Source organism: Sceloporus occidentalis, unplaced genomic scaffold, assembly GCF_023333645.1.
Source record: "Sceloporus occidentalis isolate IW3139 unplaced genomic scaffold, rSceOcc1.0.p SCAF_4, whole genome shotgun sequence".
NCBI classification, from domain to species: domain Eukaryota; kingdom Metazoa; phylum Chordata; class Lepidosauria; order Squamata; family Phrynosomatidae; genus Sceloporus; species Sceloporus occidentalis.
In genome coordinates this window covers 114,822,303-114,849,943 of record NW_028316984.1, presented here as the reverse complement: position 1 = coordinate 114,849,943, position 27,641 = coordinate 114,822,303, and the positions used below count along the sequence as shown (strand labels likewise).

The 27,641-nt window shown below is 43.6% G+C and overlaps 1 protein-coding gene across 3 annotated transcripts in view; it reads right to left on the bottom strand.

Moving 5' to 3' along the window:
• Positions 1-5,402: 5,402 nt before the first annotated feature.
• The window catches only part of LGR4 (leucine rich repeat containing G protein-coupled receptor 4), a 154,881-nt gene continuing 132,642 nt past the window's right edge, over positions 5,403-27,641 (bottom strand). For 2 of the 3 annotated variants that reach the window (XM_089521319.1, XM_089521322.1), the window contains 3 exons: positions 16,105-16,226; positions 15,306-15,386; positions 5,403-8,447 (listed from right to left, as the gene is read on the bottom strand). In XM_089521319.1, coding sequence (XP_089377445.1) covers positions 7,171-8,447; positions 15,306-15,386; positions 16,105-16,226 — 1,480 coding nt within the window. In that variant the 3' untranslated portion in view covers positions 5,403-7,170. The remainder of the gene's footprint in view (positions 8,448-15,305; positions 15,387-16,104; positions 16,227-27,641) is intronic. The other variant, XM_089521321.1, reaches the window with a different exon arrangement.

The following is a 27,641-nucleotide window of genomic DNA, read 5'->3' as shown; positions in this document are numbered from 1 at the left end:
ACTGTAAGCCTCGTAGGGTCGCCATAAACCAAGAGGCAACTTGTTGGAGTCTGCATCCACAGTGGGGAAATAACCCGGTTTGGCACCGCTTTAACTTGTTGTCTGGCTCAAGGCTATGGAATTCTGGGAGTTGGAGTTTGTTGGGGCCCAGAGCGGAGCCCCACAACAAACTCCAACTCCCAGAATTCCATAGCCTTGAGCCAGAAAAGAGTTAAAGCGGTGCCAAACCGGGTTATTTTCCCACTGTGGATGCAGCCTGAGGCAGGAAACATAATTTTTAGCTTCAACTGAAAATATCCACACAAGAAAACCTCTCCTGGATCTTGTCAGTTGTAGACCATGCTAGAGACCTATGCTAGAAGAAAGGGATACACACACCCCTCAGTAACCTGGCCCCTGCCCAGGCCACAATCCCCTGCAGAAGGTGAGCTTGAAGGTGTCACCTGTACAGAATGTGCATTCACAAACCTTTCTTATACTTACTCAGATCACATTTAAAACACATTTCATGGCAAGGGGTTAAACTGGATGGGCCTTGAGGTTGCTTCCAGCTATGAAAATAAACCTTAAGTGCTAGAAAGGAGCATGGAAATATGCAGGTAGCTTGGAAATGACTAACAAGATTTAAAGCTAGAATGACGATTTAGATTATAACTCATCCCTCCATATTTGTGCCTTTGATATTTGCAGATTTGATTATTCATGGATTTGATCAATATGTTCTCTCTAGGAATATCTAGGTCCTCCAGTGTAACTCTGTGGTCAGCTTTAACTAAAAGTTGCACTGAAAGATCTAGAGATTCCTAGAGAGAATATACTCTACTAGGCCTTTGTAGCTCCTCCAGCCCAATCCTGTGGTCAGTGTCTGTTTGGATGTTGACCAGAGTTGCACTAGAGGACCTAGAGATTCCTAGAGAGGTGTCCTCTCAGGTAAAAACATGATGTTTTTGTTATTTGCGGTTTTTCCATATTCACGGGGGTCTTGTGCCCCTAACCCTAGCGAATATGGACAAGTGTATTTAATTTAAGGAACAAGAGCCTGAAATATTTCACTATTCTACAAGTGTACTCTCTCCTGTCAACCTTCCCATCATTTTGTAATCATACACCTAATTTAGATATATGTTATTGTTTTTCACTTTAAGATTGGTCTCAAGTGGCCCATATCATTAATTACCAAGACTACAGTATATAACTTCCGTTCTTGATATTAAAATCAGTACTTTGTAGCAGGTGTTTTGACCGGACTATAGTTTTCATGGTATGCAATACCATCACCCCTCCTTACTCGCAGATCTGAGATCCGTGCCCTTGAATATCTGCAGAGGGGTGATCTCTGCTATTTTCAATGGCACACTGAAATAATAGCTATTGATTGCAGGCTTTCTTTCATCATTCAGTTAAGAGTTGAGAGAACTCTTATTCTGAAAACCGGTTTTTGCAAATACTGTTAATGATCCCCATTTCCCGAAATTCTGGTTTTATGTTGTAGTTTTTGGACATTTGCAGTTTTATATCTTCTTCCAAATACAGAGGCCAACATCTCCTATAATCAAAAGACACACAGTATGTAGACAGATCTTGTAGCACCTTTGAGACTGAAAAAAGTTGGCAGCATTAGCTTTCATGGACTATGAAAACTCATGCTGCCAACATCTTTCTCTCAGTCTCAAAAGGTGCTACAAAGTCTCTCTACAGTCTGCCCTCCCCATACACAGAAGATCTGTTCCAGACCCCCCCCCCCCCATGTATGGAGAAAACAGCATATGCTCAAGCCTCATAGAAAATAATGCGGCACATGCTCATGGTGGTGCAGGTATGCACATTAGTTCTGCCAGGGCTTGAAAAAATTATGCCAAGAAAACCCAGGGATAGGTTTACCGTACATTAGGGTTGCCATACAGAAGTCAGAAATAATTTGAAGGCACACAGTAACAACCATCACATTTAGTTGGTTGTATCTCTTTTCCTAAACCCTTTCAGTGTCTAGCACAGACCTGCACAACTTGGAAGCAGGTAAGGGCCAGAATTAAAATAGGATAAAGTTCTTCAGGTTGCAGATAGGTTTGCAGCAGCTCACTTCCCAAGTAAAAGTGTAATTAATTATTAAACTATTTTGCAAATAAGCCATATCATAAAAAGGGGAATTTTCAATTAATATCAGTAAACTACACTTATGATTTTTACTTATCATGAGATCACATTAATATTTTAAAAATTACTTTGCTAAGTGGTACAAGTTTTAATACACTTTTAAGGTTTCTTACTGTTTACAACAGTTAGTTAATAGGGCACATTACACTTCTTGTCAGCAATCAGTTTATCATTCTCCAGAATCATATTTGAAATTGGTGTTTTCAAAATATCTTCCATGTGTTCATTGGCTAGGTTTGATCATTACCAAGTTATCAAGTGTCTACAGCAGGCACGCATGGTTGCATAGAATCTGAACACTTTACCTGTAATCTAGGAATTCTGATTGGAAAGGGGGGGGGGGAGATAATATTCATATGGATTACCAGGGATTTTTTGGAGAATAAAAGTTATGAAAATGCCACAAATATCACAATAAAAGGAATCACGAATTAAATTTTGCCCACTTCTCCATCACATATGGTATTTCCCTTTAAAGTACAAATAATAGGAAATTAGACTACCAAAAATGGCTTCTTAAATTGTTTTTTAAAAAAATACAAGGCCTTGGGCAGCAAAGTTCCTTTTACAAGTGTTTTTTAATGCCTGCCTTCTCATCCTCCATTTAAATGGAAGGGCTTTTTAAAACAACACCGGCACTGGGATGGTGGAGAGCTCTGGAGTAAGGCTAGGATACAGTGGTGAAGGCTTGGGGGGGACTGTTCCTCCTTCCTCCTCCTCCACTGCCAGCCTCTCCTCAGGAGTAAGGTCAGGCTGTAGAGAAGCCTTGCCGAACAGGTTGGTTGGCTATTAGCAACCAGCTACTACACAACCCACAGGAAATGGGCTGCTGGAAATCGTTCGGCTGGCCGCATGCACCTCCCCCCCGGGCCATATGTTATGCAGTCCTGGTCTAGTAGGAGCTGCAAGAAGCCCTGGTGGCACAGTAGTTAAATGCTTGTACTGCAACCATTCACTCACTACCCACAAGGTTGTGAGTTCGGTAAACCACTTAGTACATCAGTAACCAGTATAGAAATAAATGTACTTGCTATTGTAGTCATTTTTGCATTATATGAAGACATCCCTCCAGGGCTTTTAAACAGTCTACAGTTTATGGTCTGCTCCTCTTGTTTTAAAAATGTGTCCTAATTGTATGCAAGGAGTATCGTAAAGTAATAATTATAACCTGGAAGTTATTATGGTATATTGATGAAATTTTGCTAGTGTCATCATTGATCCCTAAGTGCATGATGTTGAGAAAATCAGCTCATTGTGTCCTTTATTTTTGGTACAGGTTGTGCCAGAAGTGACTAAAGTGTAAGATGGAGAAGATTAAGGCTCACAGCGGGATAATGTTCCTGCATTTGAAGGGTAGTAGTGCCCGGCAAATTCATGATGAGATTATGGTAGTTTATAGAAACGATTGCCCTTCTTATGAAACTATTGTGAGGTGGAAAAGGAATTTCCAAACTGGTCACATGTACCTCACAGACAAGCCAAGATCTGGAAAACCATCATTGACAGATGATGCGGCAACAGTGAAGACAATGGAGTGTTTAATCCTCAAAGACAGATAAGCAACCATCCAAATGATTATGAATGAAACTAGTCTGAGTTATGGTAGTGTGTGGGAAATTATTTATGACGAACTGCACGTCTAAGGTGTCTGCACACTGGGTTCCACGTTTGCTAACCCCTTTCCAGAAACGAACACGATGTGACCTTTCAAGACAGATGTTGGCACTGTTAGAACAGGATGAAGAGGATTTTTTTGGTTGTCTGGTAACCATGAATCTTGGATCTATCGGTATGATCCAGAGATCAAAACCATGAGCATGGAGTGGAAGCATGCCGATTCGCCTCCCCCGCCCCAAAAGGCAATGGTGCAAAAGTCAGCAGGGAAAGTCACGCTTTCAGTTTTTTGGGACTTGTTGTGGAATCATTCTCAAAGATTACCTTGCAAAGGGACTAACCATCACTGGCACATACTATAGCAATCTTCTGGACAAATTGCAAGATGTTCTGAAAAAGAAATGCCATGGTATGCTCTCCAGAGGCATTTGTCTCCTAGCAGACAATACACCAGCTCAAGTTGCAGTTAACAAAGCAAAGGCATGTGGCTTTGAGATTTTGCAGTACCTGGCTTATTCTCCCGACATCACACCAAGTGACTTTTTCTTGTTCCCAGAAATGAAAAATCAACTGCGGGGTTGCCAATTTGATAACATAAATGACACCATTAATGAAGTGGAAGAGTGGTTCAAGGTGCAATCTGCAGACTTCTACAATAATGGTATTCGTAGGTTCAAGAAATGCTGGGGGAAATGTGTAAACCTGGATGGGGACTACATAGAGAAAAGTTAAGAACTACAAATCAGAACAAAATTTCTGTCAATTTTTTAAAAGGGATAATTAAAACTTTACAAGACCCTCTCGTATACTATACTACTGCCTGCCACAAGTAAGGAGCTTTTTGAGAGTGCACATCTGAAAAAAGTCAGTATTCTGGATTAAGGTGAATAGTTGTGTCATAACTCACCTCTAAAGATTAAGACAGTGAGGAGAAGGTAAATTGCCAGAAATCTGCAGCTCCTGATAACGAGGTTCTGAGTCTGAGAAACAGGTTTGAGGTACAGGTAGAGGGGAAGTTACCTAGTAGGAGGCTGCAGACGCTGAAGAGTGCCATCATCCACTAAACAAAAGAGACAATGCTATTCCCAGAGGTTATTAAGTAAGAGACACCAACTAACTGGGCACCTGAGGTCTTGAAACAGCTGCCTATAAATCCCCGTCACGGCAGTTTATTGCTTTCAAGCCTCGCTTTCCTGGTACCTATTATTACTTTCTGGTGTGTTTTTGACCTTCAACTGGCTACAATTTATGATCCTATTTCACTTCTTGTTGGCTTTGCTTATTTGGACTACCGACTTGCTGAACAACCTGTGGGCCAGCTGATGACCACCCTCTTACATCTCCCTTCATCCTGCTGTATACTCTGACTGATCTGGAATTAACAGCTCCACAGCTCTTCTATTCTAACCACATGATTCCTGGGACAGTTGCTTACTGGAGCATAGCACAATAGTTTTGACTATTATGCTTTCAGTTTTTAGTACCTGAAGCACATTTCTATAGGCAAATCTTGTCTTTATATATTTACAGAAAAAAGTTAGCATCACTATGTGACACATAGTCTGTAAATTCCATTTAAGAGATGCAAGTATACAAACACAACACTTCAAGATACCTCTTCTCTTGTTCTCAAATTTCCATAGATTTTACTGCAAATGATTTAGGCTTACAAAAATACAGTATACAAGAATGATAGCATCCCATATTTTGTACAAGCTAAATAATTTTGATATACAAAACGTCTGGTTTTATTACAACAACAATGTACAACCAATGTTTATTTACATTGCAAAAAAGTATATAAACCACAATTTAAACATTCTGCTACTGGCAGCTGCTCTATTTCAGGAGGTAGCTTTAATTAACAAAATACACTGAAGCCACATTTCCCATCATGTGTTTTATCAAATAATTTACAATACAGAGAAAAAAATCTTTTTATACACACTATGTACAATTTAATTTTCCTAAAAGCAATCTAGATTAAATCATTTAGCAAAAATTAAGCCAGAATTTCTGGTATGGCAGTGGAATTACAAACAATATAACTTCTTTTTAAAATATTATGATTTAGTTTTATCATGAATTCATAATTTTATGCTGCTCAAACGTCACACTAAAGGCAACAAGGATCACACTTGATAAATAAGAATCAATGAGTGCCTTAAAATGCAAGAATTAACCTTATCCCAACCTTTGGTTTTAATTGAAGCCCATTTCCACATTACTGTAAGGTAGCAGCAAAATAGATCCTATGCAGTAGGGAAATTTACATGTTTTACTTCTGTGTCTATGAAGATCATCATTTTTAATGCTAAATAAATGTGCTATGTTCAGGCCTATTATACCTATTGCAAAGCACTATGTGCTGCAGTTATAATCCAATTACTTCCTTCTCTGAAGAACATTTTACCTCATGACAACAGTTTATGTTGATACACAAGGTAAATTTCCACAGCCCTTTTTGCTGTCACAGGAAACACAACACAACCCAAAAATTCATACGTTCTTCAAGTGCTAGTTTTAGCTTGAGTGACCATGGAGAAGAAGGTTAAAATGCTCTGGGGATGCATGACCCCATTTGTGGGCAGCTCCATATGCACAGTGGAGACCAGAGAAATCACCATAACTACAGAAACCAAACACAGATTTGAAGATCAGAGAAAAAGCACATTGAGGCTACAAAGTAACATAACATGAATTTGGCTAACACGGTTTTCCATACTTGGCTAGCAAGTGAAAGTTCCAAGTTCCCAATTGCTGTCAGGCAGAATTCTGCATCCAGAATTCATCATAAGGGGTGAAATTCTGTTTAAGAACAATAATTCTGTAAATCCTGTATAACAGACTAAAATAAAAAGCATATTCCAGACAAATTAAGCCACTGAGTTATGAAAATATGTTTTGCCTATATTTGTCTCACAGTTGCACGCAGGAAGAATACTCCCATATTTTGGCCCTGCAGTAAATTGTCCTGAGATTGAGTCAGAAATGCTATACAAAAGTTAGCAACAGCTCTCCCTCCCCACCCACCTCCCTCAGCTACAGCTCTCTGTTGTATTAATGGGAAAACTTGACAGAATTCACATTCCAACAGAAGCAGTAAGTTACAATTGCATAACAACCTGAAAGAATATCATAAGAACATAAACATAATATATAACTACTTGCCAAGAAAAAAAAAGTTACAATGATTATATAAATTTTGGTTTTCCAATTATTTACATTAAGAGCAACAGCTCTTATTTTAAATGATAGCTCAAGATATTTACTGCTTACATCCCTTGTTTATAACTAGCCCCAAACAATGATTTTAAAAAGTGCTTCCAGGTAAAAAAGTTGAAAAAACCCTCAATGTCTATATGAAGCATCATGTCCTTTTAGCACATGGTTTGAAGTCTTTCAGTCTTTACTTCTTGGGATGTTGTAGGCATAACGAACCAAAGGGAAACCTCTGCTTTGATAAAAACAAGCACGTCCACAGGCTTGTACTTGGTCTGAACTATCTGACACAAAAGAGTCCTCTTCATCAGCATAATCAGAATGGGCAGATTGAGTACCACAATCTGACCAGTAGCCATCTGCCCTTTGACAAGGCACTACTGTCAGAGCAGGACAACTGTGGGATTTTATTAAGTGTTTACATGGTACAGGCTTGGATATAAGCAATGATTCACAGCATTCACACATGGTAAGGTTGCCCTGCAGATGTGTGTACATGCCACAGTCATAGTAAAAATCCTGTGTCCCACAGCCACCTTGTGTATTGACAGCAATTGTTCCAGTACCATTCTTCTTGGTGATGTGCCATCTTAATAACTTCCAATCTTCTTTGAATTTGGGATTGAAGAACACATACAAGACCGGATTCAAACATGCAGGCAATGGGAAAAAAATTAGAGTGACAGATTTCATGATCTCAGGGCTAATAGAGATTGCAGTGATGAGTGGTGCAAAGGAGAAAAATGCCACAGGGCAAAAAAAGATGCAGTTGGTGAAGATTAGCCAAGCAACATGTTTAATCATGCTGGCCTGGGTGTTCTCAGACAGGTCTTCTTTTTCTAAATTACAGTAAAGTTTGGTATAAATAATAGCCATCAGCAAAAAGGCTAATGAGTTTAGGAGCACTAAAGTAACTGTAAAGCCCAAGGAAGGCGTTTCTCCAGTGGGAAAGGGCAGGCAAAGGGGTGATGCAGAATACTCTCCCTTATGGAAAAGTGGCAAACATCCTGCTACCAATGCACAAAAGAAAGCAAGAGTGGCTGCAATTCGAAACTGTTTTTGATGATTACTTCTGCCCTTTTTAAGGATATCCTTTGCAGATAAGCTCCGCTCAATAGCAGCTAGCATTAGGAACAAAATGGCACTTTCTGACGAGAAGATTGCAAGAAACCCAGCAACTTTACAGCCACTGCCTGTCTCCCACCAGATGCCATATTCAGCAAACCTCCCCCAGGAGACTGCATCGAGGAAAGTTAATATCCCAGTATAGATCCCCATAAGTAAGTTAGATATAGAAATCAAACCTATAAACAGTTTGGATGATGGCAGTGAAGTACAAGAAGTAAATATAGTTAACATGACAAGCATATTGAAGAACAAAGCAACCAGAAAAATAAACCAGACTGTAAGACGAATCATCCAACTTCCAAGTAAGTATTCACAGGGCTTGAAAGCACCTTAAAAAAAGAAGAAAAACAAAGTGTTGGTTTAATGCAGTAAAAAAACACATGTGGCCAGTTATTAACATGCTTTATTGGTACAGGGTAATTAAAAAATGGTGCAAAACTGATTTACCTTTGCACCATTCCTTTTTAATCACCCAGTATTGGGACATGCATTATGTCTGGAATAAACATTTAAAGCCCTACACAGGGTGAGATGAACATAGTGATATGCAGGTATGGTATTATTAATAAAATGCCCTTGAAAAGATAATTATTCAAATAAAGGAGCAAGAGGGAAATATATAAGATTTTAATGAGGCTTCAGCTAATCAACTAATTGCTGTACTTTTACAGCACATAGGCACAATTAAACCCATAAGGCTTTCTCTCACCTCCCCCCCCCTAAAAAAAAGGTCCCACATTCTGAATTTCACTTTTAAAACATGATTTATTTCTGTTTTTAATCAGCCTTCTTCCACTAAAATCCAGGTTGTTGTAGGATGGGCAGAAATATTACTTGAACAGAGATATAATTAAAAATATCCTTCATAAAAGGAAAATACTAAAAGACAACAAAGCATTACAAAACTATAGACTGTAAAACCAAAGCACACTACTGCTTAAGTCAGCCAGCCAGATACACACAATTTTCTATTACACACACACACACACACACACACACACACACACACACACACACACAGTTTCATCTTTTCAATATTCAAACCCATTTGGGATATTTTTATTCTGATTCTACTGTAATGGTACATGCACTTGTACCATTGCCAATACTTCCCTCTTCCAAGCAGCAAAGATGGCAGCTAACCAATACAAATAAGCCTTATTAAGCCTTGTATTAGACATCTAGCAGCTGTGAACACACACAAATATTAACATATAAGAATATAACTGTATATGCTTATGGAGACAAGATGCCATTAGAAGGGCATGCTGTTGTTGTCAACTGCCCTCAAGTCAACCATGGCTCATGACAACCCTATTAATGAGACATCTCTTAGACTCTCTGACATCCACTGCTCTGCTTAGGTCCTACAAATTCAGGCCCGTGACTCCCTGATTGAGTCTAGCCATCTGGTGTTCAGTCTTCCTCTCTTTTCACTACCTTCTACTTTTCCTAGCATTATTGTCTTTTCTAATGAGTCTTGCCTTCTCATGATGTGACCAAAGAAAGACAGCCTCAGTTTGATCATCTTGGCTTCCAGAGATATGTCAGGCTTGATCTGTTCAAGGATCCATTTGTCTGTCTTTTGGGCTGTCCACAGTATCTTTAGCACTCTCTGCCAACACCACATCTCAAATCAGTTGATTTTCCTTCTTGTCTGTTTTTTCAGCACCAAGAATTCACATCCACACACGGTGATGGAGATTACAATGGCTAGGATGATTCTAACTTTAGTGCTCAGTTGGGTATCTTTACACTTTAGAATCTTGTTTCTTTCATAATTGCCCTTCTCATTCTCAGTCTTCTGATTTCTTGGCTGCAGTCTCTATTCTGACCAATGTTTGATCCAAGGTACAGGATGCTTTAATTTGATTTCCTCATTGTCTAGGTTGAATTTATGTAGATCCTTCATGGTCATTATTTTTGTTTTCTTTATGTTCAGCAGTCAGTTTGCCTTTGAACTTTCTTCGACCTTCCTTAGTCATTGTTCCAAGTCTGTGATGTGTTTGGCTAGTACTATGGTGTCATCTGCTTATTAGATCACTGATGTTCCTTCCTCATATCTTCACTCCTCCTCCTTCCAAGTCTAAAGTTGTTCTTCCTATAATATTTTTAGCATACAAGTTGAACAAATAGGGTAATAAAATGCCTGACCATTTTGCCAATTGGGAACCATTCTGTTTCTCCATATTCTGTTCAGAGAGTAACCCCTTGTCCTAAGTAATGACTTCTCATTAGGACTGCCAAATGTTGGAACTCCCATGTCTATAAGAACCAGCCATAACTTTTTTATGGTCTTTGCAGTCAAATGTTTTGCTACAGCCTATGAAGCATGGGCTGATTCCCCCCCCCCCCCCAGAATTCCTTTGTACACTCCATTAGCCATCATGTGTTTATGATGTGGTCTCTAGTGTCTCTGCCTTTCCTGATCCTACTTGCACCTCTAGGATTTCTCTCACTATGTATGACTGCAGAATTTTGAGCAAAAATTTGCTTGTGTGGGAAATGAACATTATCGTCCGATAGCTATTGCAGTCTTTGGTGTCTCAATTTTTGTGGAAAGATCTGTATATTTCCAGTCTGTTGACCACAATTTTGTCTTCCATATTTGTTGACATTTATTAATACTAGAGTTGATTTATTTATATGTTGTTTACATTTTATTTAAGAAACTCATAGATTGTCTTATCAGTTATAAAACAATTCTCATGGAATATGACAATACAAGAAATATTGTTTTACAGCACAGTCTATTTTTAAATATTGGTTGAGTCTCCAAATACTCCAAAAACCAAAACACCTTTGCTTTCTCATGGTTCAATGTACACCAACTTTGCTTCTTGCTTTCTCATGGTTCAATGTACACAAACTTTGCTTCTTGCTTTCTCATGGTTCAATGTACACAAACTTTGCTGCATGCACAAAATTATTTTTAAAATATTATATAAAATTATCTTGAGGCTGTGTGCATAAGGTATATATGGAACATAAATGAATTTTGTGTTTAGACTTGGTTTCTATTTTCAAGATGTACATGTTAAGTACGTATATGCGCATACAGGTATTCCAAAATAAAGTTTTTTTTAAAAAATCCAAAACATTTCTGTTCCTGAGCATATCAGATAAGGGATACGCAAATCTGTAGCATCACATGGCTTCTATCACTACCAGGGAGGAGATTATTTGAAAATAAATACTTTACTTTAGACACAATTGATTAAAATTTAAGTCAAAGCTTATAATTTCCAGAAGTCCAAAGCCTAGGTTGTGTGTGTTGTAAGACTGTTTAGTTTCATTGTTTTGTTTTGTTTATTTGGCTGACAACTCAGTTCTACTGATCAAAATGTACATGGTGAATGAAAGTACAATGAAAAAGTGCATGCACATGATGTTGGGGGTGATGTGCCATCCAGACAGATTGTGTAGGGAATACTGGACAAATGTCTGTCAGGTAAAAAAAAACCCAACAACCATGAAAAACAAGTTATTATGTTCTGGCTCCAAACTGTAAAAAAAGTAAAAACTCATTAGCTTAGTGAGTTGACTTTATTGCTATGAATAGCTACATATCTCCAAATATTAAATAATGTGACTAAACATAGCAGGGATTTGGTGAAAATATAGTGCCAACAGCTTTGACACCACTAAGATAAGCTATTTTTCTTTTACCCACATGACATTTCAGTTTGGACATCATAAGACAGTTTACCTGCCAAGTTTTTGTAACTCTAAAATTTCTAGCTCTGCAGTCAGTAGAGACAGTAAAAACTAGCTTGAACATTCTCCCCAAATCATGAGAACAGTAATCTTCTGTTGGAATTTATGGGACAGAAGGAACTGGGGTGTCTAAACGTGACAGCAATATAAAAAATTAACCAAACGGCTTGAGGGAGAAGCAAGCAAGCAGCTGCTAATAAGGTTGAAAGTACAATTGCTACATGTGATGCAATCAGTTGCTGTATACAGCTGGTAATGAAGAACTTGCACTAAATGCTTGATTCGCTTGAGAGCAAGAGAAAAAAGGCTGAAGCTTAGAGGATAATGACATAGGAACTGTGTTCAGGCTGGAAAAAAAGAAGAATATTAGAAGGAACTTACAGTCCAGAACAGGCAAAGAACTTTTTAGAGAAGCTATTTCAGAGAAGCTAGCTATGTCAGGTGCATTTAAGAAAAAGTATGGTTCCCAGATCACAAAAGTTTTTACTATCAGAAATCAAAATGATCAAGACTAGAGATACAAAATTTCCAGAAATTTTGAAGCCATGGGGGGGGGAAACAGGCTTTGGGGGGGGTGTTCCGGAGAGAAATGGAAATTTTTGGAAAAGTTGGAAAAATGCAACACTAGCACTTTTTACAGATTGAAAGTCACTCTGTTACCTTAAGAACATAAAATATAACTATGAAAAATTTGATTTGGCATAAAATTATCACTATTGGTATATTAAAATACACTGTATTCAAACAATTATTACAAATGGAATTTACTTTTATTTTTAAACATTTTTATTCGTAACAAATGGAGTAATAATCTCCTAAATTTGGTTTTGCTAGTTTATATGGAGCAAGATTTAAAAAAATATAAAAAAAACCAACAGAAGAAATAATCAACATTAGTAATAAAGAAAATAATTTATATTTCCTCTCCATAGTATCAAATAGACATAAAGCACTCATTCTCATAAAAAGAATTGAGGAGTTGGGGGAAATGTGTGGAGGGGAGGGGGGGCTAAGATTCAATTAATAGGCATAAAATTTAATTAGATTCATTTTCTAAGCTCTGGGCTGCATCTGGACTGCAGAAATATTCCAGTTTGACACCATTAACTGTCATGGCTCAGTGCTAGGGAATTCTGGGAATTGTAGTTTGTTGTGGCTCCAAAACTCTGACAAAGGTTGTCTCATAAAACTACAATTCCCAGAATCCCATAGCACTGAACCATGGCAGTTAAAGTGGTATCAAACTGCATTTCTACAGTGCAGATCCAGCCATGATTATCAGTATTAGTTTCAGTCTCTGCTTCTGCTTCACAGTTATCACGAACTTCTAAAAACAGGAGGTTTGCCTAGAGTGAAAGAAGCTTCTCTACCATTTCATATGCCAGTTTATTTCTTGATTTAGTATGGCGGTTCTCAACCTGTAAGTTGAGACCCCTTTGGGGGTTGAACAACCCTTTCACAGGGGTCACCTCAGACCATTGGAAAACTATTTTTCCAATAGTCTTAGGAACAGAGATACCACAATTTTATGGTTGGGGTCACCACAACATGAGGAACTGTATTAAAGGATCACGGCATTAGGAAGTTGAGAGCCACTGATTTAGTGTGTTTCCAAACATAGACCATATTCTTTCAGTGCCCCCTAAAGGAGGAAATGCATCTTGCTCTTGCACTGGAGAGTTCAATTTGTAACCTAGGACTTGCTTGTCCTCCTCACACAGTGCACAGAAATTACAATAATCTGATAGTGTACACAGTTTTTAGAAATGATTTGGAGAATATATTAATATTTTGTCTTAAAGATATTATTCATCATGCTAAAATAAAACATCCAATAATTGTTTTTCTTCCTTTTTTCACTTTTTCCAAATTTTTTTTTTTTTGGGGGGGGGGGGAAGGCTTCAGGAAAAAAAAAAGAAAAAAATTGTCCTGTCCTGCCCCCCCAAATTTTTCCGTTTTTTCCCCAGGCCTTCACATTTCTAATCAAAACTAAATCATGACTGACTAACGTTGGAACTTTCTTTAATAGAATTACTAGTTTTGTAGATCATACATAAAATAAATTTCATTTCCAGTAAAGTATTTCACAAAGCATTCCATGATATTTTTGTTGGCAACATGCTAAATTGTAGGCTGAATGATAGAGGATCCACTACAGTCGTCCCTTCTCTTACGCGGGGATCCATTCAGGACCCCCCCCCCCCGCGTAAGGGAAAAAACACGGATGCTCAAGCCCCATTCATTTGAATGGGGCTCGTGCCTGCGAAGGCACATGCCATGGGAGCACGCACCATTGTTTTCCTCCAGCGCATGGCTCCCTTCATTCCAGCACGGAACACGGGCTAGCTAAACAACCATAAGCAGTGTTTGTTTGTTACTGGCTCTGTATGGACCAGGAGGGATATCTCAAATGGAATGCCTCAAGTTTATGAGGGGTTCAACAATTTTGTAAAAGACTTTGACAAAGGAGTAGAGGGCCTGCTTACCAAACAGCTTATAAAGATATTCAGCATCACAGAAGCCAAAAACAAGACACAAGATACAAAATGGTCTTGACAAGGTGAAATGATGAACTAAAACCAACAAGATGAACTTCATCAGAGATAAATTTAAAGTTCTACATTTAAATATCAAGGCATACATATAGCACTGCAAAGACCAGGCTTGGCAGCTGTATGCACAGAAATTATACAGAAGTCCTAGGTAATTGTAAACCAGAGGTGGGGAAAGTGCATGGGAAGCCCCACTGAACTGTTTGTGTGAGCCATTTTTTCAGAATTGTCTCAAAAAATTCTGTTTTGTCCCCACAAGCTCTTGATAATGTTCGAACACCTCCCCCCTGCAATCTCCCCTGAAAATTGGCCAAAAACAAAACCAGCAGAGACATAATCATACTTCAGGTCACACTGGATGTGCTAATACTGCCCCCAGGGAGGCATCAGACAGAAAAATGGCCCCTGCTCCTTCTGCAGTTGAGATGCTCCCTGATGTAAATTGAACTGGAGAAAACTGTCTGCAAATGATTTTTTAAAAAAAGTTAATCCAAACTTGGGCTATAAAACAGGCATAGTTCCATTCTAGCCTGTATTATGTCATTCTGGGCACCTCATTTTAAAAAGGGCAGATGCTGACAAACTGGAGCACATTTGGAGAAAGAAGGAAACCAGAAAATGAGGGATCTGAACAACTAAGTCCCATGAAGAATTGCTGAAAGATATACAGTAGGTATGTCTAGAACAGAGAGTAGAAAAACTAAGGAGAGCCAATGTGGACATTTTCATGCCCTCTGTGGCTCCAGAAAACACGTCTAGATCCAATGGCTGAAAATTGCAAAGGAGCAGATTTAAAGTCTGTTCAACTGTATAACAGACTATCTTGGTAGCTGATAGTCTCTACTCCACTTGATCTGCTAAGCAAATCAAAAACTTGGCCTCATTCTGAGCATAAATGTAAACCTGGAAGTACTTTACCTGTTGTGGGGGTACAGTGAATTACTGTTTGACCAAGTTCTTCATTTTCATCACTGTTTAAATCATTTGTATCTGATGTACCTAGATTAAGAACGACAATTAGTCTTGGAGAAACACAAACTATGGAACTACTTCCAAGTTTTTAATTGTGAAAAACAAATAGGAAACCTAGTATCTGAAGTTTTTCCTACACACAAAACTAAAATATCTTTAATAATTTATTTATTTGAGGATGTTGAAGAAAAAGCTTGCAAAATTCTCTCACACAAAAATTTTAATCTCTAATATGTTATCTACAAAAAACTGTAAATACACTTTATATAGTAATGCAATGCAGCCCCTCACTTGAGTTGGATGCATGAGAGTTCACAGATCATGGCACAAGAAAACAATAATAAACATGTCCTCCAATTCCAGATTCAGAATCAGGGAGTAGGGGTCTGAGTCTTCTAACACAAGTCAGCAGCTTCAGAAAATGGACTTCCCTCAAGCTATTTTAATCTATTCCATCTGAGGAAACTAGCAGCATAGAACTTTGACAGCCAAGTAGCTGTACACAGGAGGGCATAATGACTGTGTCCACTTCAGTGTTATGGAAGAGTTATTCTTCCACTGAGAATTCCTAGCCTCTTGTCTGCCTATCCCCATTTATTCTAATGGACTGGCCATTCCTATAGATTCCAATTAAACTGATAGCTCTTCTATTTATTGCATTAGCTGAATACCTGAAATATGACAGAGTTATCTAAACTTCAAACTCCCTACACATACTGTTACTACACAGTACCAGACCACTCACCCTGGTCATGTGCAACTGACCAACTCTGACCTTGGTGGCTGGAATCTTCAGTGTTGGAGTTTAAATAAGAGTCACAGGCCCAGAAGGCACAACACTGATAGGCATATGGAACGGATAGAGATCTAGAAAGTCAAACAAGAACAGCGAAAAATCTTAACTGATAGCTTTCCTTTCTGTTTAAACAATCAGCATCTCAAATCTACCATCCTTTACAAAATCCCTCCCCCAAATGAAGGCAAACTACAGATTTGAAATAATTACAGAATCTCTTGAAAAGTTTTTATAGCAGAGGCAGAAAGACAAAAGAGAAATTCTGACAACATTACCTGTACTACAAATCAAATTTCACAAAAATTCAAAGATAATTAGATGGTCCCTGTGGTCCCTTCCAACGCTAAAATTCTCTGGGTCTATGAAACGCTATAATTTTAAGGACAGCAAGATGTTAAAAGCAATCATGTTATTACCAATGTGTACTAAAATGAATATTTATTTTATTTTATTTTATTTTATTTTATTTTATTTTATTTTATGCTGCCTTTCTCCCAGAAAAGGACCCAAGGTGGCACACAAGATAAAAACATTTTGCAATATAAATTTTAAACCAATTAAAATCATCTACTTAAAACAGCATAAAATTAACAGTAAAAATAATAAAAAAGTTAAAAACATAACTAAAACACACACTTCATAGAAAAGCTACCCTATAGTGATTTTTAAAAGCCTGAATAAAAATGTTTTTGCTTGCAGGTAAAAGGAAATAAGGACGGGGGCATGACTATTATTTGTTATGCATGACTATTATTTGTTATGTTACATTTTTAATTTGTTGCCTGCCTCACTTTATTAAACCCTTTCCTGTATTGTTATGTATTATTTATATGTATTACGCTATTACATCTTAGATTGTACGCCATGGGCAGGTTTACTTTTATTTTATTGTTTGTATGTACAGCACTGTACAAATCTACAGCACTATATAAATAAAGCGTAATAATAATAATAATAATAATAATAATAATAGGGGGGCCAGCCTGAGGAAGGGCATTCTAGAGGATGGGAGTAGTCACCAAGAAGGCTCTCCCCTCATGTCCTTACCAACTGAGCCTTCTCCTGAAGATCTTAAGGTTTTGACAGGTTTGCATGGTGAGATACATTCTCTCAAATAGTCTGAACCTAAGCCATATAGGGGCTTTATAGGTTATGACCAGCACTTTGAATTGTGCCTCTGCTGGATGGGGTTACACTCCCCCGGTAATCTCAGTCTCACAGCTTGAGTTTTCTCCTGGATTCAACTCTGATGCCCAGGATTCGGCAGTGGCCAGGAGTACATTTTCACAGATAAAACTAGTGTGCCAGCTGCATCCATTCTTTGAAATGTCAGATCTGGCTATGGTGACACATGCCTTAATTACGTCCCATTTGGAATAATGTAATGCACTCTATATGGGGCTGCCTTTGTTCGGAAAGTTCAATGGGTCCAGAATGCTGCAGCCAGAATGCTGACAGTAGCCAGTTATGGGGAGCATGTAACTCCCTTGTTGAAGCACCCCAAAACTCCAGATGACCTCTCCTGGTGGTTTCATGCAGATGTTAAATGACATGGGGGACAAAACAGAACTCTGTGGGATTCCACAGGCCAGTGGCCAAGGAGGCAAACAGGAGTCCCCCACACTAGCTTCTGAATTCATCCCTCCAAGAAAGGCCAGAACCACTGCATAACAGTGCCCACAAGTTCCATCCCAGAGAGGCAGCTCAGAAGGATACCATGAGTGATGTTATCAAAAACCACTGAGAGGTCCAGTAGGACCAACAAAGACACACAACCCCTGTCCAGTTCCCTGCATAGGTCACCCATCCCATAGCCAAGTCTGAAGCCAGATTGAAATGGATCTAAATAATCTGTCTCATCCAGAAACCCCTGGAGCTGGTTGGCCATCCTTCAATCCAGAACCTTATCCAAGAATGGAATATTAGAGACAGGCTGATAGTTATTCAAAATGCTGAGATCCAGGAAGATCTTTTTCAGTAATGGCCTCCCCCAGCCTCCTTTAGGTAGGATGGAAACCTCCCTGCAGTGCTGCAGTGAGGCAACCACCACTCCCTTTATCCACTTGGCCAGTCCTCCTCTTTCAGGTGCTTGCAGCAGCCAGGAAGGACAAGGATCCAGTATATATATGGGAGCCTTCACTTCTCCAAAGATCCTGTTGACATCCTCAGGCTGCACAAACTGAAACCTATCCAATAATACAGGACAAGCAGGTGCTACGATTACATCCACTGCATGTGGTTTCAACTACAACATCCAAGTCAGAACAAATCTGAGCAATTTTGTCTGCAAAATGTCTTGCAAATTCTTCACAGTGAGCTGTCCAGTGGTCTATTTTCTTCCTGTGAGCCAAAATGTAAAAGGCCTCTGACCACTTGGAACAGCTCCTTTGGATGAAACTGTAAAGATGCAATGGTGGCAGAGAAGGACAGGTTGCTTACCTGTAATGGTATTTCTTCGAGTGGTCATCTGCGAATACATACAAATGGGTTTCACTGCGCCTGCGCAGTGCTGTTCGGAAACTTCTGGAATCACTAGGCAAAGTTCACTTTGCAACATATAGAAACTTTTTGGCAGTAACTCCACCCACCCGTTATAAGGCCCCTGCCTTCCCGCTCTTTCCCCAGTTCCGCAATTTTTCCGCCAAGCAGGCGATGGAAAGAGCCAATAAGAGCAGGACACTGAGGGGATGGACGGGTGGGATTTGTATGTATTCGCAGATGACCACTCGAAGAAATACCGTTACAGGTAAGCAACCTGTCCTTCTTCTTCGTGGTCTCTGCGAATCATACAAATGGGTTTAGACTTACAAGCTAAGGTATGCGGCGGAGGGAGTGTCCTGAAACCAAAGCTATGGTAACCAAGGTATATTATTGACACAATAAAAACCTTGAACCATAAAAGAGTCAGTCTTTGTTTGTGCACAAACACCTCAACACAGCCATAACATTGCAGAACCTGAGAAGGGAACGTAAGGTCATGCAAGACCAATCCCATGGCAATTTGTGCAAACCAACATTCAACAGGAATGTAAAAACAGTGGCATAATTTACATAACCTTGTAAACAAACATCATCAGTGGTGCAACCAATGCAACCCTGAGACCAACACAGCCCTCCCGAAAGCTGCGTCTAGGATGGCCCTGGTGTCCAGCCTGTAATGCCTTATGAAAGTCAGAGGCTGGGACCAGACAACAGTCTTGCAGACATCCTCTAAGGGAATCCCCGACAGGGATGCTGAGGATTGTGACACTGCCCTTGTGGAGTGGGACCGAGCCCTGCCAGGGAGTGGTTACCCAACAGTTCATAGCAGAGGTGGATGGTACCAGCCACCCATTGGAAAAAACTCTGCGCGGACACAGGCAACCTCTTCACTGGTTCCGAGTAGCACAGAGAGGCTCTCTCGGACCGACTGGAGGCAGTGGTTATGTCCAGGTGAAAAACCAGCGCCTTCCTGGCATCAAGAGAGTGCAGGCTTCACTCTGCATCCAAAGTCGGGCTGGACGCCGGAGTAGGCAACACAATGTCCTGGCCCATGTGGGAAACAGGCAGTACTTTGGGCAAGAAAGTAATGTCTGACCGGAGGACTACCTAATCCTTGTAAACCTAAGGAAGGGCTGGTCCCTCCGCAAGGCACAGAGGTTGCCCGCACAGCGGGCGGAGGTGATGACCCCAAGGAAGGCAGTCTTCCACGTCAACAATCTCAAGTCCATCGTGGCCATCGGTTCAAAAGGCTTGGATTGAAGAGCGGACAGCACCGCCTCCAGGCTTCAAGCTGGTAGCAGTACCGACCCAAGGGGGCGCAGGTTGGCACATCTCCTAAGAGGGTGCAGGTTGGCACATCTCCTAAGGAACCTCTACAAGGAAGAGGCTAAGACTCCTCCACTAATGGCATAGGACCGCTGGGTGTATGGTTTCTGCATAGGCAGGGTCACAGTCCTCACCGCATCAGGCAGTGAGGCTAGGGCTGGATTCTCCAGACCACCAGCGGCAGGCTCTCGATGTCCGGGTGGAGGATCCGGCCGTCCTGGATCGACAGCAGGTCCAGACGGAAGTCGAGGCGGAGGGAGCATCTCTTGGAGGTGGAGAAGAGACGCGAACCAGGGCTGCCACGGTTACCACGGAGCGATCAGGATCACATCCGATTGGTCCGTTGTCATCTTGGACACCACCCTGATGATGAGAGGGAAGGGAGGAAAGGCGTAGAGCAGCTCTCCCGTCCAAAGGAAGGCGAACCCGTCTCCGAGGGATCCGTCCATTCGCCTCCCGGAGCAGAACTGGGGACAGTGGCTGTTCCATTCGGTCGCGAAGAGATCGACTGGGGGGGGGGGTCCCCCACCGGTCAAACAGGTCGCTGACCATCTCCGGATGGAGCCTCTACTCGTGGCACCGGAGGAGATCTGCTTAGGCAATCCGCCAGGTCGTTGTCCTCTCATGGCAGGTGAATTGCGTAGAGGAGCATCTGTCTCTGGATGAACCAGCTCCAGACGGGCAGAATGAACTCAAGCAGGGTCCTGGATCTGGAGTCTCCCTGCTTGTTGATGTAATACATCACAGTGGTGCCGTCTGTTCTCAGGAGGACCACCTTGTCCGCGACAGCGGATTTGAATGCCCTCAACGCCTTGTCGGCTTCCAGCATCTCCAACGTGTTGATGTGGAAACATTTGTCCCGGGCGGACCACTTGTCCTTGACAACGAGGTCGAGCAGGTGGGCGCCCCAGCCTTGCAGGGGAACATCTGTTGTCAAAGTCAGTTGAGGCTGGGGTTGCTGGAAGGGCATTTTGATGGAGACGTTGAAGCAAGCCAACAACCATCTCAGAGAAGTGGCCATTGGCCTCAGTACCGTGAGATACCTGGTCGGGGAGTCCTCCATCAGTCTGAAGACTGAGGGGACTGAGAGGCAACAGGCCTGAAGGGGTCAGAGGCGAAGCCTTGCCCACGGCGTCACGAACATTGTCAACGCCATGTGGCCTAGGGCTACCTGGACGTCTCACCTTTCTGTGGGAGATGCAAGGCTTAGTGAAGCTGCCAACGCCTGAAAGGGTCCGGAGGGGGAAAGGCGGAGCATCCTTCGGAGTCGGGGATGGCCCCGATGAACTTAGCCTGCCTGGCTGGTGTGTAGTGGCTTTTCCTCGCAGGCAATCAGGCCGAGGGGCGCCCAGGGTGCAAGGCGAATGAGACTGTCTCCTGGTAATCCCACTGTGAGTCGGCGGCAACAACAGTCGCTGAAGTATGAAAGACTCTGTAACCCCTCTGATGGAGGTATACCACCACTGGAGCCATGCACTTTGTGAGGGTCCTCGGGGCCATGGCTAGGCCGAAGGGAAGTACGTTGCAGTGGTACGCGGTGAAGCCGACAGCGAAGGCGAGGGATCTCCGGTGGGACTCTCGACTTCCGATGTGGAAGTGGGCTTCCCCCAGGTCGAACATCGCGAACCACTGGCCCTGGTGGAGTAGAGGCAGAATAGAGGCCAAGGTTACCATCCGGAACCGGCGGTAGTGGGAAAGCCTCAAGATGTCCGAGAACCGGAGGGGAGGGAGACGAAGCGCGGAGGAACCCCTCGGGTTCTCTTCTTCCCCCGGTCGGTATCCTGATGGCGGGACTTCCGATACCAGTGTGTGTGTGTGTGTGTGTGCGTTGCGACAGCCAGAGGAGGAGGAAGACTGAGAGGGGTAACGCCACCTCTGGGAGTCATGCTGCTGAGACTGTCGGTCTTGCTGGAAAGACCGATGCGACCGACCTTGGGGCTGCCACGGTCGCTGTCTCTTCCGGCCGGGCGAGATGGAGGGGGACGACATCCCGTGGTTCTTGGCCGCTGCCTCCATCCTGAAATTGCGGTTCAGGCGCTCGTCGGTCTCAGCGTGACAGAGGCCAGAGCTGTGAAGTGGCATGTCCTCAATAGCTGTCCTGACGTTGGTGTTCAGGTCAGATCAACGCAGCCATGCATGTCGGCACAGAGCCATCGATGCCGCCATGGCCCGTCCCGCGCAGTCAGCCACATTTGTGGAGGCAGTGATGAGCTAGCTCCCGATGGAGCGGGCCTCATCTATGATCTCCACCAGGCGCCTCTAGACATCATTCGGGACGTCAGGGATGAATGGCAAAAAAACCCTCCATCGAGGTCTGGATGTAAGCCCCCATGTAGGCGTTGCCGGAGGCGTCGTCTGTTTGGGGATGAAGGTCTGCTGTGTCCCTTCGACTATCGCCGAATTTTGTTTGGGGTGGCCGGTCAACCAGAAACCGCTGGATGGAGAGATCTGGTACAGGGATTCAATCCTGCGAGACGATCTCACCAAGGAGGCCGGCACGTCTCAGGGCCGCCTGACGAAGGTCTCCAGGGACGGCAGCAGCGGGATGGATGGCGGGGACGGTACACGGCCGTGCACCCTGTGTTCGACTGGGTCGTGAGCTTTCTCCTTGGGGAAGGAAAGCCCAATGTTCAGGGACCTTGGCATCTTGATGATGTGCTCGTTGAAAGAGCGGCCATCACCGGTGGGAGAAGAAGGCTCGGGGTGGTGCAACCTCTGAGGAGAAGCCTGGATGGAGGCCTCATCGTCTGATGGGTCCTCCGAAGATGACAAGATTTCTGGCTCAGAGACGGTGTCTGATGCCAGTGGGAGATCCGGCACCCGGACTCGCGTGGGGGACGCGTCGGAAGCTGAAAGCTGCCGATTCCAGAGCGGGCCGCTATGGCTCGGATGTTGAAGCCCTCGCATGCGACACCGGGGGCTTCCCTCTCTCAGGGGCCATAAGACGGAGATTCAGCCTCGTGAATCTTCTGAAGGATCCTCATCAGATGGTTCATCCTCGCCTGAGTGAAGAGTCAGAGGGAAGGACGCCCTCCATGGAGGTCTGGCCGTCTCCGCATTGACGCGGACAAATTCTACAGTCGAAGGCAGCGGGGAGTCGATCGTGGAAACCGCATACAATGCCGACGACTCCTTCGGGCGAGAAGAAACCGGAGTCGGAGTCCTTTTGGCTGGAGAGCGCATCTTGTGCGAAGCGCGCTCCTCGCCTTTGGAGGACGCCACTGACTCACCTGGTACCGAGTGGATTTGGGCCTCTTGGGCATGGAGTCGTCCTAAGCCCCCTCAGAGTGCCTCTTCTTAGAGGATCCCGGCATCTTGCCCCGCTCCTCGGGGAGGGGGGAAGGGATTGCCCGGCAAGTCTGACAGGACAATGATCCCTGAAGGCTGAGGCTTGGTCGCCTTGCCCTCGTCCTCTGGTGCGGCGTTCATTGATGGCACCCAGGGTGCCCCCGTCTCGGGCGGCTTGGAGGCGTGTTGGGACGCCTTCGATGATGCCTTCAACGACGCCTTGGAGGATGGGACCGGCACGGCCAGGGCCTCCGCATCCGCTCGTTCCTTCGAGCACGAACCCTCCGAGGATGCCTTCGTCCCGGACGTGGCCTTGGGCTCGGAACCCTCAGTCCCCGACGTTATGTGGGGGCGCTTGGAGGGTCTGTTGGTGGCGCTGGGTTTGAATGAACCATGGGCCACATCTGCTCGATCCTTCGAGCGCGAGCCCTGCGAGGACGCCTTTGTCCCGGACTCCATCCTGGGCTTGGAACCCTCAGTCCCTGACGTATGTGGGGCGCTTGGAGGGTTTGTTGGTGGCACTGGGTTTGAATGAACCACGGGCCACATCCGCTCGATCCTTCGAGCGCGAGCCCTCCGGGGATGCCTTCCTCCCGGACTCCGTCCTGGGCTCGGAACCCTCAGTCCCCGATGTTATGTGGGGGCGCTTGGAGGGTTTGTTGGTGGCACTGGGTTTGAATGAACCACGGGCCACATCCGCTCGATCCTTTGAGCGCGAGCCCTCCGGGGATGCCTTCCTCCCGGACTCCGTCCTGGGCTCGGAACCCTCAGTCCCCAACGTTATGTGGGGGCGCTTGGAGGATTTGTTGGTGGCACTGGGTTTGAATGAACCACGGGCCACATCCGCTCGATCCTTCGAGCACGAGCCCTCCAGGGACGCCGTCCTCCTGGACTGCGTCCTGGGCTCGAAACCTTCAGTCTCTGACGTTTTGTGGGGGTGCTCGGAGGGTTTGTTGGTGGCACTGGATCTGAATGAACCACTGGCCACATCGGCGGTGGTGGATGATTCAGCCACTGGTGGGCAGACACCACGCTGGACACGCTGGCCCGGGAAGAAGAAGCAGGCGGCGTAGCCGAGGGAGCAGACGATGAAGAGAGGGGCCCCCCTCATGGGTCTTGCCCTGGTTGATGGCTGAAGTCAGCCAGGACTCACAATTCTTCCGAGCCTGCGAAGAGAGGGGCTTGCAGAGTGGACAAGTCTTCAGATCGTGGTCCTTTCCCGGATGGGCACCTTGTCTCCGCAACGTCACACTTTGAAAGGTGCTGGAGACCTTCTTCCGAAGAAACAAAAGCGGAGGGAAAGTCCAAAATCGAGGTCAACAAGCTGAGAGTCCGAAGTTATCAGGGGACAATGAATGGTCAAAAACACAGTGATTCCAATCAAGCTAAAGAGCGAGCGAAGTTCCCTGAAGCAGCTAGCGCGGCGGAAAAAAGGAACTGGGGAAAGAGCGGGAAGGCAGGGGCCTTATAACGGGTGGGCAGAGTTACCGCCAAAAAGTTTCTATATGTTGCAAAGTGAACTTTGCCTAGTGATTCCAGAAGTTTCCGAACAGCACTGCGCAGGCGCAGTGAAACCCATTTGTATGATTCGCAGAGACCACGAAGAAGAAGTATAATTTCTTTGCTTCCACCATCACCATGAATATTCATCAAGGTGCCTGGAGAGCAACACTGCTGTGTGAATAATTTCCAGGTGAACATAGAACAGGCTGCTTACCTGTAACTGGTTCTTTGAGTGGTCATCTGTGCCCTCACACAACTGGACTTTGTGCCTGTGCAGAGTCCTAAATGTAAACTTCTTGAGCTGAGTATGTTAAGGTATTAAAGGTTAAAATGTTCAGATGTGGCAATGGTTGCAGAAGCCTAGATTGGCTACAGAGTAGCTTGGCAGGATCACCCTCACCCCTTGCTATTAACACATATGTCAGAGCCCACCAAACTACTTACCTCTTCTCAGTTTCAAAGTCTGCCATATAGACTTAAAAGTGGGGAGGTAGGGCAGGTTTGTGTGAGGACACAGATGACCACTCAAAAAACCAATCTGTTCTTTTTATTCATGGTCTCTGTGCCTCACACAAGTGGGTGACTGTAAAGCTTACAGATCAGTGACATACAGATGAAAGTACAGCACGGTCAAAGCTGGCATCAGGGAGCCCTGCTAGCGGAGTGGTTAAATGCCAGTACTGCAGTCACTCACTCACAGCCACAAGGTTGTGAGTTTGATTCCAGCCAGGGGTTCCAGGGTTGATTCAGCCTGGCATCCTTCCGAGGACGCTAAAATGAGTACCCAGCTTGCTGGGGGCAATTAGCTTACACTTTGTAAACTGCTCAGTACATCGGTAAGCAGTATAGAAATGTACTTGCTATTGCTATTGTAGTCATTTTTGCATCACATGAAGACATCCCTCCTGGGCTTTTAAACAGTCTAGTTTATGGTCTGGTGCTAACCCCCATTTTCTTCGCAGTTAGCCTGGCCTTACAAAGGTGGTTCAAGGCCTCATCAGTCTTTGCACTGAACAGGGCCTTAGCATCGAAGGGGAGATCCATGACCCTGCAGTAGGTGTCCTCTGATAGGTCCATTGGTCACAGCCAAGTGTAACGGTGTAGAGCTACTGCATCAGCCATGACCTTAGATATACAGTTGACAGTGTGGCGTGCTGAATTAATCTGTTGGGCAGCTAGAGCCTGTGCTTCCTGGTAAAAGGAGAGGGCCACATTTCTTTGGTTTCAAGAAGACTTGGGATAAAGGCCATCATCTTGTTCCATAATTTTTTTTGATGAGTAGACATACAAGCCTGCCTGTTACCTACCTTTGCCATAAGTGAGGCGAAGGAGTAGAAATGGTGACGAAATGTATCGAGGCATCTGCCCTCTCTGTCCACAATGGTTGAATGTTTTCCCTGAGGAATGACAGAATTTGGGACCAGATGATTGAACTGACAAGATGCACTTTCTGGCTGCATTCAGTATAAGTTTTCCAGCCCTTTGGAAGTGGATAAAAGTGAGGCAAGTTTGAGTTAAGGCTGCTTCATAACCTCATCAGAATTGGAAAAAGCGGTAGCAAAGCCGGTTTAGAGGCATGAGTGTCAATTCAACTGGAAAACTGGGTCAGCAACTGAGGGAGGAGCTACTTTCACTTTTATTCCCAGCATTGTATCTTCAACAGATGTGTTCAGTGATGAGGTCTGATGTGATAAGATAACCTGGTGAAGTGGTATCATAGTCATCAGTGTCCTCCACTATCACATGCTGGGACTCAACTGCAGCCACAGTAGTTACAGGAGCAGAAACAGCCAGTTAAATAGAAGGAATAGTGGTAGGCAGGCTAGGCACAGAAATGTTCAGTACCAAGGAGTTAATCTGGTAACACTCAGGACTAGTGCCAAAACTACCAAGGTCATAATCGTTGCAGCAGGAGCAATGGAAACAATAGAAGAAGCAGGAGGCATGGCCGCCCCAGCAGTTGTCCTCCTGTGCTGATACTGAATTAGGATTGGTACTGAGGAGAATACCCAACAGGAAATCAGCTACAACATCTACATGGGGAATGGTAACATCTATGAAAATCTTGGTAGTGATATCACTCTTTATAGGAAGGTGAATACGATCTATAGGAGCCAGGATGCATTCTCCAAAATCCTTATGTCGATACTGAGCCACGTGAGACACTGAAGTAAAAGGTAAATCCTCTTGGTAATGGTAGTCTCAGTGTGATAGTTTCAAAGATGTGTAGTAATGTTTGCGTTCATAAGGAGAAGCCTCCCTCCTAGGTGATGGTTGAAAACCTATATCAGGAGAACAGTACCAATGCATTTCAGTGGTGGATGCAGGATGTTGGTCTGAGCTAGTGGTGGAGGCAGCAGTAACCTGAGTTGGTACCAAAGGAACAGAAGGCAGCAACTCAAATTCTGCAGTTGAAGTGGTCGGAACCACATACAGGAGTCCGAATGGCCATAGAGTCACTCTGAGGAATCTTTGCCTTCTTAGTCTTAGCAACTGACACAGCATCTTTCTCCTTTGAAGCCGTCCAGACATTAGGAGAAGCACACACACACCCATTTAGAATAGGACTCTTTGCCAACTCTTTCTCCTTGGCTTGATATGAAGGATGCCTCCAATATAATGGCATCAGGCAGTGAGGCTGGAGTACTCAATACTGGTCTTGTTGCCATGGCGGAGACAAACGAAGAGACCATAGATGTCGATACTGACAGATCTCTTGATGTTGGGACTGAGGTGGAGATATGCACCAGTTTTGTTTTTGTTTTTTCCAGTCTCACAACAGTTGTAGATGTGAAAAACAAAGACTGTTTCTGGGAAGCCAAATATGAAACTTGCAGAGACTATACCCAACAGTGAAGGTGGCCATCTGGCCCAATTTTTAATAGCCC